We start from the raw sequence: 14,997 nt of genomic DNA on the forward strand, positions 1-14,997 counted from the left end.
AGGAGGAAGCTGAATACAGAAATGACCAGAATACAACAAAACTTATGAAAGCTGGGTTTTCACTGGATTTAGAATTCCTTGAGGATAGTATCTCTTGTTTTTGTATCTGTAGAGCATAAAATATGATTGGCTCCTGTCTTCCTTTTCAATCTTACCCACTTATTCAATTATACTGGTCTCCTTTCCATTTCTGGAATAAGACCTCTTTTGCCTCAAGACTTTTGCAATTGCTGTTCCTTTTGACCCAAATATTCATCAAGCAATGCTAATAGCTGGCTCCTTCTTATCCTTTGCAACTTACTTAAATGTCTTGTCCTCAGAGAGGCCTTTTCTGACCACTTTATCTAAAGTAGATGCTCTCTTCCTCCTCCCCAGCTACTCCCTATCACCTCACCCTGTTTATTTCTTTGAAGGCATTGGTCACAATCTTGTTTATTGTTTATTTTCTAACTTCCTAGCCAGAAACAAGTCCAGGGAGGCCAGGTACTAAGTCTTTCATGTTTGTGTTTTTGTGCTTTTTTTTCCCTACATGACTTCTGCCTTCCTAGCCCAGTAACAGACATAGTAGTAGGCCTTCAATATTTATTTGTTGAATAAATGAATGAAAAAAATTCATGACCATATAAACAGACCTTGAAAGATAGAGTAGGAACAGAGAGGGCCTTGAAAGACAAGCAGAAGAGGGTACACTTGATGGGAACATAGGAAGCTAGTAGAAGTTCTTGAGTTGCAGAATGAAAAATGATTTAGGGGGGTAACTTGGTATGCCACAATCTACCATAAATCCTTAATTTAAATAATTCACTGCAGTGTCTTGTAATGAATCACTACAAGAGATAATTAGGATCTAGGACCTGAGCTGTATTTTTCTCCCTGTGTTTAATTAATTGATAATGGGGATCTATAAAGTGATCATAGTGAAGACCCTATAAGGTGGGATCCACGTCTGTTTACTGCAGTCAGGCCTGCAGTAGATAAATTATTTGTTCAGTTACTGAGTGAAACAGTCATGCACTTAGAAAGACCTGGGTTAGATAGGATTTGCTACTAGCCATCTGTGTGACCCTTAAGAAGATCCTTAACCTGGCTAAGGTCAGTTTATCTGTAAAGAGAAAGACTTAGCTCAGGCATTTAAATGAAAGCTTATGAGAAAACCTGAGGCACAGAGTAGACCTCGGTAAATTCATTTCCTTCTGTTACTCTGGAGATGCTGAACCTGTCCTGACAGGGATTTCCTACTGGCCTTTTCCCAACAGTCTTGTGGCTTGAAATAGAGCATATGGTGATACTTACTTTTTGCTATTTTCAGTCTTTCCCATGTAAAGCTGGAATTGTGACTCTGCAACTTAACTAGCTGAGTGACCTTAGGCACCTCAATTTCTTTATAAAATAGGTATAATAATAGTACCTGTCTCATAGGAATATTGTAAGGATTACATGAGATGGTACACTGAGTGTCTGTACTAGTGCCTGGTACATAATAGGTTCTCAAATGTTAGCTGTAATCCTTTAGGGCTTTATTTTACTCTCCTTAATGCTGGCAACTTTTCTCCTCTTCTTTCTGTAGGTATTCTCAGTGCCTACAATCTCTTCTGGGGAGAATGCTGACTCTGAAATGCAATGTGGGAGAAATGGATTCGGTAACTTCTTTCAGACATCCAAACCAAGAGCCTTCAAGTAAGAATAGAGTAGTAGGAGCATTATGACACTGAAGAGAGACTTTTTGTATCAGTGGCATAGGAGAGGCCAGAAAAGAAAAAACGCTTAAGGAACCAGACACCCATTTTCTAGTGATTTTGGAAGAACAAGCAGTATTAGCGTGGGAGCCTCAAAGACTGCTTTCTGGAACTTTCATTAGCTTAATCTATTGTGCTTTTCATTAGCATTTTCCTAGAAAGTGAAGTCAAGGAAAACATTCCTGGGGTGGGGCTGGAGTAACTACCATGCGGTTATAGAGACTGTTTTGCACATCATTTTTTCTCCAGCACCTAGCACAGTACCTAGCATATCAGGGACTCAAAAGTGTAGAATTATTTTCAAACTTTAGTTGTCTTTCCCAAGGAAACTTGTCGTGCCCACAAGCGGCCGCAAGCAGGTCCGCGCCTAGAAATAACATTTATTCTAAAGACCACTGCGCAGGGATTCTTGGGAAGCAGTCCCCCTCCCTCATTCGCTTGTTTCTCCTCCCGTAAGTTGCTTTTGAAAGAACTGGAACGCCACGTGATTCCCTCCTTTCTCCCTGAAAGCCTGGCTGATAACGGGCAGGAGCGTAGGCCAACCATAAAATTCTATTTCCTCTTGTAGCCAATAGTAAGAAGCGATAAGTATATGGCTCAGTTTTTTTTTTTTTTTTACTTTCCCCCGCCCACCTTGAGCCCGCCCCTCCACTCCCATTGGACATTTGGCAACTCACCCGGCCAATGAGAAGTTCCTACTCTACATGGGAGGGATGGACTGACTAGATAATAGACGTCCGGCTCTGGCCAATGGCATATCACAAGTGAGGCAGGAGTGGTGGACGGGACCAATGGCGCGGTGCCAATAACGAGCATCAGTGGAAGGGCGGGACGAAACTGTTCGCGGGAGGGAGGGGAAGGCCCAGGGAACCAAGCAGCGCTGCCGCCACCGCCGCTGCAACCGGAGTTGGAGGAGGGAGAAGCCAGGGAGAAAATGGCGGCCGTGGCTGCAGAGGCGGCAGCGACTGCAGCGTCCCCCGGGGAGGGGGGCGCCGGCGAGGCCGAGCCGGAGATGGAGCCCATCCCCGGCAGCGAGGCCGGTACTGATACCCTCCCGGTCACGGCCACTGAAGCATCCGTGCCGGACGGCGAGGCCGACGGGCAGCCGTCCGCTCCTCAGGCCGACGAGCCGCCGCTCTCGCCGCCGCGGGAGCTAGCTCGCAGCCCGGAGCCGGCGGGGCCGAAGCTGGAGGCTGAGGAGAAGCTGCCCGCTCAGGTGGTGGAGCCGGCGGTAGCCGCGCCTCAGGAAGGGCCCGACCTACCCTCTTCCCCCGCGCCGCCGCCCGACCAGCCCCCGGCTCCCGAGGAGCGCCAGGAGCCGCCGCTGCCCCAGCCCGCAGCCCCGGCGCTGGTGCCGCCGGCGGGCGGGGACTCCGCGGTGTCGCAACTCATCCCCGGCTCGGAGGTGCGGGTCACGCTGGACCACATCATTGAGGACGCGCTCGTCGTGTCGTTCCGCCTGGGGGAGAAGCTCTTCTCCGGGGTCCTCATGGATCTGTCCAAAAGGTACCGCGCCCATCCCCAGCACGCCCTGGGGGCGCCCGGGTCTGCTCGGTCCCCCGGGAGGGAGGGAAGGAGGGAGCCAGGGCGGCCCCTTCACCCCTGCCTGCCGGCGCCCCGCTGCCCGCACCGCCCTCGGATCCCGCGTGGCGCGCGCTCGGAGTGGGGCAGGCGCGCGAGGCCAGGAGAGGGCGGTCCCTGCCCCAGGTGCGCGCCTGCGAGGGCAGGTGTGCCGCCAGGTGGGGGGCGCAGGGTGCGGATGGGCCTGCAGAACCTACCCAACCACCCCCAGCCTCCATTCGCGCGGCTCAGCCACTCTAGGGCGGGGGGGGCTGCGTTCATGCAAAATGCAAAGGGCTTTTGCCGAGAACCGGGTGCTGGGCCGCGGAGATTGCTCGGGAGGCACTTCTGTTCGCCAATTAGCCTGTAATTTTGATCAGGGTGGGGGCAGGGGTGTGCGCATTGGGATTCCCAGAAGGTTACCTGTCACTCCCTATGGGGAAGAGGATGCATTTAAAATGAGCCGTTTGACGGTTATTCTTACAGTTAGAACTCATTCTCCTTAGATAATTGTTCAACAGGAAACACATTTGGCTCATTATGATGATCGTGTTAAGGAAAGTCTAAAGAAGAGATTGGGTTTTTTAAAAACCTTGAATATCAAGGTGGTGTGATAGGTGTTCGCATACGGACTTCTAATACTGTAGATACAGTTTATGTATTAAACAAGCTCACCCACAAGTCTCTGTCTTATCCAGCACATTTTCATCTTTTGATTTAAAATATTTATGAGCATTGCTTTTAAGTAGGTAAAGAAGAAAGTGTAGAGTTAAGTTAACCTTTTTACTCTTCTTTTGCAGATGTGAAGTGCAGACTCCCATTCACGGCTCTCCATTCTGTTTCCTGCAACAGCACACACACTGATGGTATCTCACCTGTTTGGAAATGGCTTATTTTAGTATGTTTTACTTTTAACTCCTTGGCCCTCCCATTAAGATGCAAGAGTCCTTTCCCATTTGCGGGGGAAAAAATCTATTTAAAATACATTTTGAAGTACAGTATGATGTTTGGAGCAAAAAATGTGGAGCCTTTACAGTTATTTTGGCGAAAAATGGAGAGCCCTTACAGTTTCTTTGAAAAAATGGGGAGTCTTTACAATTATTTCTGCATGTTGTTTAGTCTCAAGTTTTTTAAGTTTTTTTTTGTAATTTTGACTTTAGGACTTTTGCACTTTGGTTTTCATAGTTAGGAAGCAAAATAAGACTAGTGTGCTTTCTACTGATGTATTTAATAGCAAAAGAGAGACTCAGTAGTGTGTATGCTATTGAATCAAACAGAAGTGAAGGCCGGTGATTGTGTGAGAATCTGGATTTCAAATCTGCAAAAGGAAGGTCTGACAAGGTAAGTTGTTTCTGGAAATGGAATGGTTAGTGCTTTCCTTTTTTTAGGTGCTCATTGTATTTTACTTTTTAAAATTTCTTTGGTAGAGAATTGCAATTTATTTTTTGAGTTTTGGTGTATTTTGCTAATTAGTGCGTCTTATAAGCAGCAGTTTCTTTTGTTGGGGAAGCTGTTTTTATTATTAACCTTTTACACTTTAATGTTTTTGAAGTGAAAATGTAAAAGGATAATCTTAAAGTATTTTTTAAAAAAGCCATTAAGGGAAACATCAACTTTTCATTCAACAATATTTATTGAGTGCATCTGTGTGTAAGACACCCTCCCAGGTATTCCTCATTCTTTGCGCTTCACAGGTGGTGTGGTTTTTACAAACTGAGGACAAAACCCTCCACCAGCCACACCAGCCAAGGTGATTGATATAGACTACCAAGACCATGACCGTAGTTACCAGTTGCTTTGAAAACAGTTTGTGTCCTTTTCGAATTGGCCAAGGAGTTAAACCTTTAGGTATAAATAAGAGCTTCCTATTGAGTGCCTATTATGTATCCAGCATTGTATCACATACTTTATTTAGCCTTTATAACTTTCATTTATATAGGAGAAAATTGAGGTTCATTTAATTTTACTAGTCATTTAGCTTATAAATGGATCTAAAAAGCCTAACTTCTACTTCCATGTTAAAAAGTTAGTTGGGCTGGCAAATTTTCTTTTAAGTAATAAGTAAAGAATTGTATATTTCTGAAATTTAGTACTTATCTTGATTTCAGTAGCAGTATGGGTAATCTATAGACTATGGTTGTTACAGCCAAGTAGATTCTTAATTTTTTTTAAAAAAATATATTGATTTTTTACAGAGAGGAAGGGAGAGGGATAGAGAGCTAGAAACATCTGTGAGAAACATCGATCAGCTGCCTCCTGCACGCCCCCTACTGGGGATGTGCCCTCAACCAAGGTACATGCCCTTGACCTGAATCGAACCTGGGACCCTTGAGTCCGCAGGCCAACGCTCTATCCACTGAGCCAAACCAATCGGCAGATTCTTAATTTTTTTTTTAAAATATATTTTTTATTGATTTTTTTTTTTTTTTTTTTTACAGAGAGGAAGGGAGAGAGATAGAGAGTTAGAAACATCGATGAGAGAGAAACATCGACCAGCTGCCTCTTGCACATCCCCCACCGGGGATGTGCCCGCAACCCAGGTACATGCCCTTGACCGGAATCGAACCCGGGACCTTTCAGTCCGCAGGCTGACGCTCTATCCACTGAGCCAAACCGGTTTCGGCAGATTCTTAATTTTTTAAAAAATATGTTTTTATTGATTTCAGTGAGGAAGGGAGAGGAAGAGATAGAAGCATAAATGATGAGAGAAGAATTCTTTGGGTGCCTCCTGCATGTGCCCTGACCGGGAATCAAACCGTGACCTCTTGGTTCATAGGTCTGTGCTCAACCACTGAGCCACGCCGGCAGGGCCAAGCAGATTCTTTAGTCAGCTAATAGCCATGGAGTCTTCTGCCTGGAGATTCCCCATTTTCTTAGCTGTATATTGGGATGCTGAGTATCCTCTGAAGTTTTGCTTCTTACCTGTACAGTGAGGTAGGTAGGAAAAAATTAACATTTGGGAGACTACTAAATGCATCAATGTATGTGCTTTTCTTTGGTCTAAAAAAAGGGCTAGTTATTGCTTTTATTAATTATTCTAATATTATGCATGGTACAGAAATGTCTTTTAAAGTTGCAAGAGTTGTATACCATATAGAAAGTGATCGTAGAGTACAGGATTTCACATACACATGTATTGATAAAGAGTCTCCTTTTGTTAAGCATTTGACATTCTTCCCTTTCCTGTCATTGTATTATTTTTTGGTCTAATTTTTAGAGTAAGTAGATTGAAGAACACATTTTTGGGGAGAATCTCTTTATGGACAAATGAGCAGGACACACGTAATTAAACTGAAAGAAAAGAAAAGAAAAGAAAGTGGTAGTAAGTAGTAGCTCAATCTGGGCAGTGTCAGGCTTCTTGGGTTCTAGCGTTGGCCTCCAGTTAACACTGTGACTTTGGGCAAATCTGCCTCTCTGGACTCTAGTCTCCAGTTCTTCTGAGGCTAAATCATTTTGACTTTTGGCAGTTTACTTAAGCACAAACAAGCAAACAAACTTTATGCCTCAGTTTGTGTGTGTGTGAAGTGAATAGGGTGACCAGTGGTCTGGTTTTCCTGTCTCACCCTGGATTGATACTTCTTCCTCCTTTTGTTCTTCAATGTAGGTTGCTTTGGCCAATAAGTGACCCTAAAAGTAAGGGTATTTGAATATCTGGTTAGAACAGATTTTATGTATCATAGTATTTATTTGAAACTATAAATGCCTTTAAGGTGAGGCATGCATTCTCTAGTTTACTCTAGGCTCCTTCACTGTTTTATACTCAGCCTTCTTAGGTAGATTAAGTTATTTGACTACTTTTGAATTCATTAGCAATGTCTAATGTCAGTAGTGTAATACTAGCAGATAAAAATAATCAACTAACCCACAAATTTAATTTGGTTTTTGTATTTCCTTTTCATCCTTAACATTATACTTTAAAAAAAATTTTTTTCCAGGACATATTTTATTTTATGCTTTTGAAATTTTGACAGGTACATTTTGTTCATTTAGCATTCTATATTAAGCATTCCTTCAAGTTGCTAAACTGTCTTAATGGTTATTTTAGGATATTAAATTAGTGATTGTACCATAATTTTTAATTTTTTATTATGGGAAATGAACCTCCATGTATGTATAGTAGGGCCTTGACTTACGAGTGTCCTGACTAACGAGTTTTTCGAGATACGAGCAGTCTCTCGGCCGGTTTTTGCTTTGAGTTGCGAGCTAAAATTCGGGTTACGAGCCAGCTTCAGATAGTCCACCGCTAGTTGGCACAGCAACCATCACAGTGAACACCACAACATCAGCCCAACATCACGTGTCTCACTCGTTCACTTTAAGATTTGACATACGAGGAATTTGAGTTACGAGCTCTGTCATGGAATGAATTAAACTCGTTACCCTTGCTTCGATATTTTTCTTTTTTTTAAAAATATATTTTATTGATTTTTTACAGAGAGGAAGGGAGAGGGATAGAGAGCCAGAAACATCAATGAGAGAGAAACATCGATCAGCTGCCTCCTGCACGGTCCCCATTGGGGATGCGCCCACAACCAAGGTACATGCCCTTGACCGGAATCGAACCCGGGACCCTTGAGTCCACAAGCCAAACCGGTTCTGGCAACTTCGATATTTTTCAACCATTAGCCAAACTTGTGTCCTCATATGTCCACTCCTGGATTATTTTGAAGAAATCCTAAACATACCACTTGACTATAAATATTTCAGTATAGATCTCCAAAAAGATAAAGACTTTAAAAACTGAAACTGTACTGCTATTACCACACCTAAAATAACAGCAATTCCTTTGTATCATATCCAGTTAGGGTTATAATTTCACAGATAAGTCTTAAAATTAACATCTCAGTCAACATCTGTTTTGTTTACATCAGGATCTAAGTAAAGTTTATACATTGCAATTGGTTGGTAAGTTTCATAAGATTTTTCTTCTGCAGTTCTGTCACTACTTTTATTCGCTTGTAGTTTTTTTTGTTAAATCATAGTTTGGTAGAATTTTCCATATTCTGAATTTTTTTTCCGATGCATTCCCATAACATTTTTAAAATAGTTCTTTTCCCTCAGGAGCGAACTGAAGGGACAACTACAGTCCTGGGAGGGTCACTTTTGAAACCCTTGTTTTGAGTCATTAGAAATGATGTGGAAGTCTCTTGTCTATTGGCAAACTTTTAGACCTATCCCTTAAATACACCTCCAACTTCAGTAATTCCAAACAGAAAAATTTAACCAGTCAAGATTATCTGCAAAGGCAAGAGTTTTCTCAGCCTTCTCAACAGGGACAGTATTTTCCTGGGACCTATGGTTTCTGTCTATGCAGAGGGATCATTTAAATTGTTTAGTACTGTTTTCCATATCTTAAAAATAATTATATGAAATCCTGAAAAATCTTTCTGATTTCCATTTTTTGGACCTGACATAAATTAAGAAATGATGAAATAGCCGAAACCGGTTTGGCTCAGTGGATAGAGCGTCGGCCTGCGGACTGGAGGGTCCCAGGTTCGATTCCGGTCAAGGGCATGTACCTGGGTTGCGGGCACGTCCCCAGTGGGGGATGTGCAGGAGGCAGCTGATCGATGTTTCTCTCTCATCGATGTTTCTGGCTCTCTATCTCTCTCCCTTCCTCTCTGTGGAAAATCAATAAAATATATTTTTTAAAAAAAAGAAATCATGAAATAAATGCTAATGCTTAAAAATCCTTGTGTATTTTAATTTTGTGATACATGTTTATTAAAGGTTGTAGTTCAGAACTGGAAGATCACAACATTTTACAAATGTTGACTTTTTGTGTGTGTATGTGGTATTTTGTTGCATAAAAAAAGAATTGGAAGTAATTTCTTTAGAAAACTTCAGATTTCTCTTAAGTTCTTAAAGCAATTTGTAGAAAATTTACTTGTTATTTAAGAAAATATAAACCAAGACAATGATTTTTTTTCTTTACAGAGACCATGAAACCTATGGTGCAATAGCCCTACTTTTGGTGGGAAATATATACAGCCATTCTGGTGAAGCAGTGAGTAGTGGTGTCAGTAGCTTATGCTAAGCATCCAGGTTGAGAATTTAGGCCCTCAAGTAGTATGCTTGAATGGTTATATGGAGTTGTACATATTTGAAACACTTAAATATTTGTTGGTTATTATTCTGCTCATATCCCGAGGTGTTGAGAAAGGCCTCACACAGTAAAATAGCATGGAGGAGAGTGCTGATCACTTTCTGGCCCAGACAGCTGTAGGGACACTTAGTACCATGCTAGTATACGTGTACTGTATTGGGAGGGAGCTAGCACTTCGATTGCATGTTGGACTGAAATGATTTTTTGGAAGTGATTAGTTGTTGGATATTAAAAGCCTAGTTTGAATCTGAGTGTAAAGAATTCCGTAATATCATGGCATTAAATTTTATAACTAAACCTTATAAACTGGATAACAAGATGTGTTATATACCAACTGTGCCAGGCATGTTTTATTGGGCTTGGGATTTTTAATGAGGTTAATTTTCAACCTTTTTTGTGTGTAAATAAGACCATACTTCATTGTGTATTGTGCTCTTGATGCAACTAAGTTTAATCTTCCTAAGATTAAACATTTCTGTGTGGGGCTTTTAAAAAGGTTGTTTTAGCATGTGCTCATCTTCTCTGTTAAGACAGTTATTTTCACATTGATAGAGAATGAAAGATGTCCTTAGTGGTTTATTTGTGCCTATAAAGCATATCCTTATTTCTTTATACTTATTCGCCCTGTTCTCCTTAAATTCCCAAACTAATTTAGGCACACATTACCAGAAGAACACAGCTTGCCCTAGTGACAGATCTTGCAAGAAAGTGAGTGGAGGTTAAGTTACACTCTGGGTGGATTTAATATAGAATGCTTTTGCTAAACACTTTTGGGCAGTGGGCCTCAAAGCAAATGTACATAAGATTTCTGAGCTCCTCTCCATCACTTTGCATTTTTAACAAGGTGATTCTCAGACCATATTTGGAGATAATTTTTTTAGGGGGTGAGGGATTGTTTTGCCAAAATAGTAGAATGATAAATTGTTAAACCTGTTTTAAAAGTTACTGGTTAATTTCAAATGGATGTAATTACAAAAAAGCAATACATTTGGGGATGGGCCACTTAGGTGGCAGATGTAAATCCTTATTACAGAACTGGTAACTAAACTTGCAAATAGTTTAAGTCTGGTTGCCCACTAGAAATTTCGGGAGACCATAATTTTTACCTCTTTACCTTTGGTCCAATTTTGTATGGTCACTTTACTGCAGAATTGTATTTTTCAGCTTTTGAAAACTTGGACCTGTTAGAATAATTGATTATACTTTTCTGCATATTCCCAACATCTAAAAAGGTTGCCAAGCTTTACTTTCTGTAATTAATAGTAGCTACTATGTATTTTCCACTCTTTTTATTTTATTTTTTAATCCTCACACAGGGTTATGTTTTCATTGATTTAAGAGAAAAAAAACATTGATTGTGAGAGAGAAACATTGATTGGCTGGCTGCCTCTCTTATACACCCCACGATGGTTATGAGGGGATGGAACCTGCAGTTTGAGTATGTTCCCTGACCAGGAATCCAACTTAAAACCTTTTGGTGTACCAGACTCTCCAACCAACTAAGCCACCGGGTTAGGGCTCTATTTCCCACTCTTATGCAGGCATTGTGCCAAGCACTTTGTATACATTGTTTCATTTTACTCTGGAACATCCAGTGAAGTTAAATTCTAATCTCATTTCACAGATAAAGGGAAATTTAAATAAATTGCCTAAAATATAGATGACAGATATTAGTAGGTGTATTGACAGTGATATTTTGAATGATAGACTGTTCTCTAAGGTTTGAAAACAATCCTGTTCTAATACATTTAACTATATTTTATCACGACCATTTTAGCTTATGATTTTGGTGGGGCTGTTACTTTGGTAGGTAGAAATGATAGATCTCCCTGTTCCTCACTGAACCAGGGAACAGCCACTGCTTTGAAGATGTGAATTGCTCTTTAAGTTCAGTTTAGTGACCCCTTTGGGCATTTTGGAAATGGCGTTTCTTCTTCATATGTGGTCCTGGATCTTAGATTAGGTATCCTTCATTTTGCCTTGGTTGGCCTGGCCGTGGCAACAGTGGAGTCCCACTTGTTTTTGAGAGCAGTCAGATTTGGAGCTCCTAGAGCACAAGATCAGAATTTAAGAGTTGGATGATTGCATTAGAAAAGGATTTTAAAGATTAACATACAATAAGTTGCTGGAAAACCTTTTATTGTAAAACTAGAGGCCCGGTGCACAAAAATTTGTGCACTCAGGAGGGTCCCTCAGCCCGGCCTGTGCCCTCTCGCAGTCTGGGACCCCTCGGGGAATGACCACCTGCTGGCAGCCCAGGAACCCTCGGGGGATGTCCACTTGCCAGCGAGGAGCAGGCATAGCTGCAGTTAGACATTCTTAGTGTTGCTGAGGAGGCGGGAGAGGCTGCCACCACCACCGCTGTACTGGCAGCCATCAGCCTGGCTTGTGGCTGAGCAGAGCTCCCCCTGTGGGAGCACACTGACCACCAGGGAGCAGCTCCTGCATTGAGCGTCTGCCCCCGGTGGTCAGTGTGTGTCATAGTGACCAGTCATTCCCAGTGGTTCTGCTGTTAGGGTCAATTTGCATATTATCCTTTTATTATATAGGATAGGAATAGGGATATAAATGGATTACATTCCATTTTTTAAAAAGTTCATCTGTTGACATACTTAGACTGTTGTGTGATTGTCCCTACTGGACATAATAACAAAAGAAATACTGAAAGTACATAAAAATCATAATGGAAACATAGGAAACTTAAAACTGCTTGTAATAGTATCTTAGAGCCAGGACCAAGTGTTTGAAAACTGTGATGAGTATTTACATTAATAATTAAATAGGTCCTTTAGCATTTCTGGGAAAAAGTCAAGTATGTTGCTCTAAGTCAGTGGTTCTCAACCTTCCTAATGCTGCGACCCTTAATACATTGTTTGCGGGTAGTTTTTATCACGCGCTAACAGGTGGCGCGGGCCATTTTTGCTAATTTTTTTGCGCAAATGGCAACGTTCAGTAAAATTACGATAACTTTAGTTTACGTATTTATACGTTACTTGCATTCTACCGCTAGTCTATAAAAAAACGTATAAATACGTTTCCCGCGCTCTACTTACTACCAGTCAACGTAAAACGTATAAATACGTTTCCCGCATACAATGTGTTTAATAGAATTCCTTATGTTGTGGTGACCCCCCAACCATAAAATTATTTTCATGCTACTTCATAACTGTAATTTTGCTACTGTTATGAATCATAATGTAAATATCTGATATGCAGGATGTATTTTTATTGTTACAAATTGAACATAATTAAAGCATAGTGATTAATCACAAAAACAATATGTAATTATATATGTGTTTTCCCATGGTCTTAGGCGACCCCTGTGAAAGAGTCATTCGACCCCCAAAGGGGTCGCAGCCCACAGTTTGAGAACCGCTGCAATAAGTGATATACAAAAATGTGAGTCAAGATGTGTCTGCTCCGAGAAATATATTTTGCTATTTTTAAAAAAAATATATTTTATTGGTTTTTTACAGAGAGGAAGGGAGAGAGATAGAGAGAAACATCAATGAGAGAGAAACATCGATCAGCCGCCTCCTGCACACCTCCTACTGGGGATGTGCCCGCAACCAAGGTACATGCCCTTAACCGGAATCGAACCTGGGACCCCTCAATCCGCAGGCTGACGCTCTATCCACTGAGCCAAACCGGTTATTGCTATATTTTGCTATTTTTGTGGCCATTATCATTTTTGTGTGGTTATTTAATAATTCGTTATGATTTGAACACTATACAGATGTTATTACTATTTTTGCTTTCAAAAAGACTGAAGCATAAGTGTTTTTCTCTATAGTTTCCATTAATTATCAAGGTAAATTTTTATTTATTTTTCTCAATCGCGCATACACAGAGACACACACCATCAAGGTAAATTTAAGAGGATCATTAGAAGGTACATGATTGGGAGCTTGAAATCTAAATTATTAGAGTTTAACTTCTTTTCCCCCACCTTCCAAATCTACATGTGATTTTATAAGAGGATTGAATAGACTTTTTAAAAGATTGAGTAAATTTTTATGGTTAGAGAGATGTTCTGTAAGACCTTTATACTGCTGTCTTCCCCACCCATTAATTTAAAAAGGTATTACCTGGTATTTTGTTCATAATTGGTGTATGCTTTGTTTTTATGTTGCTAAAGTCATCCTCCCTTCTCACCTATTGTAGTGCTCATAGACCTTGCAGATTGTCCTTGTAATACCTGGGGCTTTTAACTAAGAACATCATCCATTTACTTACAATTAATAAAATTTAATACATTTTAATTTTAATATAGTATAATTCTTATATATTGTGCCTACTTACTATGTAGTAGGCCCTGTAGTAGGCTATTGTGTATATTCTTTAATTTTGGTGACAATTTTATCAAGTTACTTAACTGCAATTAACATCCTAAAGCTCTGAAAACTGAAATTTTTGTTACTTTTTTGGTGGCAAAACCTATCATGACCTGAAATTATGTGAGGCTATTAGATCTATTTGTCCCATTTAGTGTGGTTCTTCATTTCACTAGTGAAATATTGATATGTTTGATAATAGGGAGCTTATTATCTTTTGCAAACAAGAAAAATCATGAATTGGGAAGCCTGTCTACATCAATGGAATTCGGAAAAGAACATGTGGCCAGCTGCTCTGCTCCCTTAGAGGGGAAGCGGGGTGGGGGAGAGGATGAGGAGAGGTAGTAGTTAGGAACCTGATGGGGATTACTGCTTAGATTCATATCCTGGCTCTGCTGCTTACAACAGTGTGTTCTTGGGAAGATCACTTACCCTCTTTATTTAGTTCGTTCAACTATAAAATGGGGATAGAAATAGCACTTTAATAGGGTGGTTGTGATGATTCTCAGTTAATGTAGATGAGTATGTATTTAGAATAGTGCACGCCACATACTGCTGTAAGTGCTACTAAGTGGTAGAATATGGGTTGGCTTGAATAGCCAATCAACCTAGATCCTGTTATATTGTGGGCTGTAGTATAATTTGCATATTTAAAATATCTTGAAAGAATCTATAGAAACTTCAGGTAATACTGGCAAAATAACTCTCCTCTTTAAATTAATAAGGAAAGATGATGTTTTACTAAGGATGAGATAACTAGGAGTTGCTTGCAAAATGGAAGGTGGGAGATGTTTCTCAGTAGTTTTTCTCACTAACCCCTGGGGCAGATGGCTTTATGAGGAAATTTTGGTCTTTGTCATGAAGAGAAAGTTAAAATCTTTTTCTTTTTCTTTTTTTTTTTTATATATTTTATTGGTTTCTTACAGAGAGGAAGGGAGAGGGACAGAGAGCTAGAAACATCGATGAGAGAGAAACATCAATCAGCTGTCTCCTGCACACCTCCCACCAGGGATGTGCCCATAACAAAGGCACATGCCCTTCACCGGAATCGAACCTGGGACCTTTTGTCCACAGGCTGACGCTCTATCCACTGGGCCAAACCAGTCAGGGCGAAAGTTAAAATCTTAATAGGGAAATTGTTCTTACAGTTTTTCTGCTTCCTGTATTCCTTTAACACTTAATCGAAAATGGCTCCCTTTTGAGAATGACACATTTCAAAATTAAGGAAAGGAAATTTTTTTGTGCTTTTTGTACTTATTAA

At 40.7% G+C, this 14,997-nt stretch overlaps 1 protein-coding gene across 11 annotated transcripts in view; it reads left to right on the forward strand.

Annotated features, from left to right (window-relative positions):
• The first annotated feature begins 2,615 nt into the window (after positions 1-2,615).
• The window catches only part of PWWP2A (PWWP domain containing 2A), a 53,992-nt gene continuing 41,610 nt past the window's right edge, over positions 2,616-14,997 (forward strand). For 6 of the 11 annotated variants that reach the window (XM_070414491.1, XM_070414490.1, XM_070414484.1 and 3 more), the window contains exon 1: positions 2,616-3,242. In XM_070414491.1, coding sequence (XP_070270592.1) covers positions 2,671-3,242 — 572 coding nt within the window. In that variant the 5' untranslated portion in view covers positions 2,616-2,670. Of the gene's footprint in view, positions 3,243-4,265; positions 4,638-14,997 lie in introns of those variants that run through there. The other 5 variants (XR_011471491.1, XR_011471493.1, XR_011471492.1 and 2 more) reach the window with 2 other exon arrangements.

The sequence above is a fragment of the Myotis yumanensis genome, unplaced genomic scaffold (assembly GCF_028538775.1).
Source record: "Myotis yumanensis isolate MYYU_CA2020_CCGP unplaced genomic scaffold, mMyoYum1.0.hap1 SCAF_5, whole genome shotgun sequence".
Classification (NCBI taxonomy): domain Eukaryota; kingdom Metazoa; phylum Chordata; class Mammalia; order Chiroptera; family Vespertilionidae; genus Myotis; species Myotis yumanensis.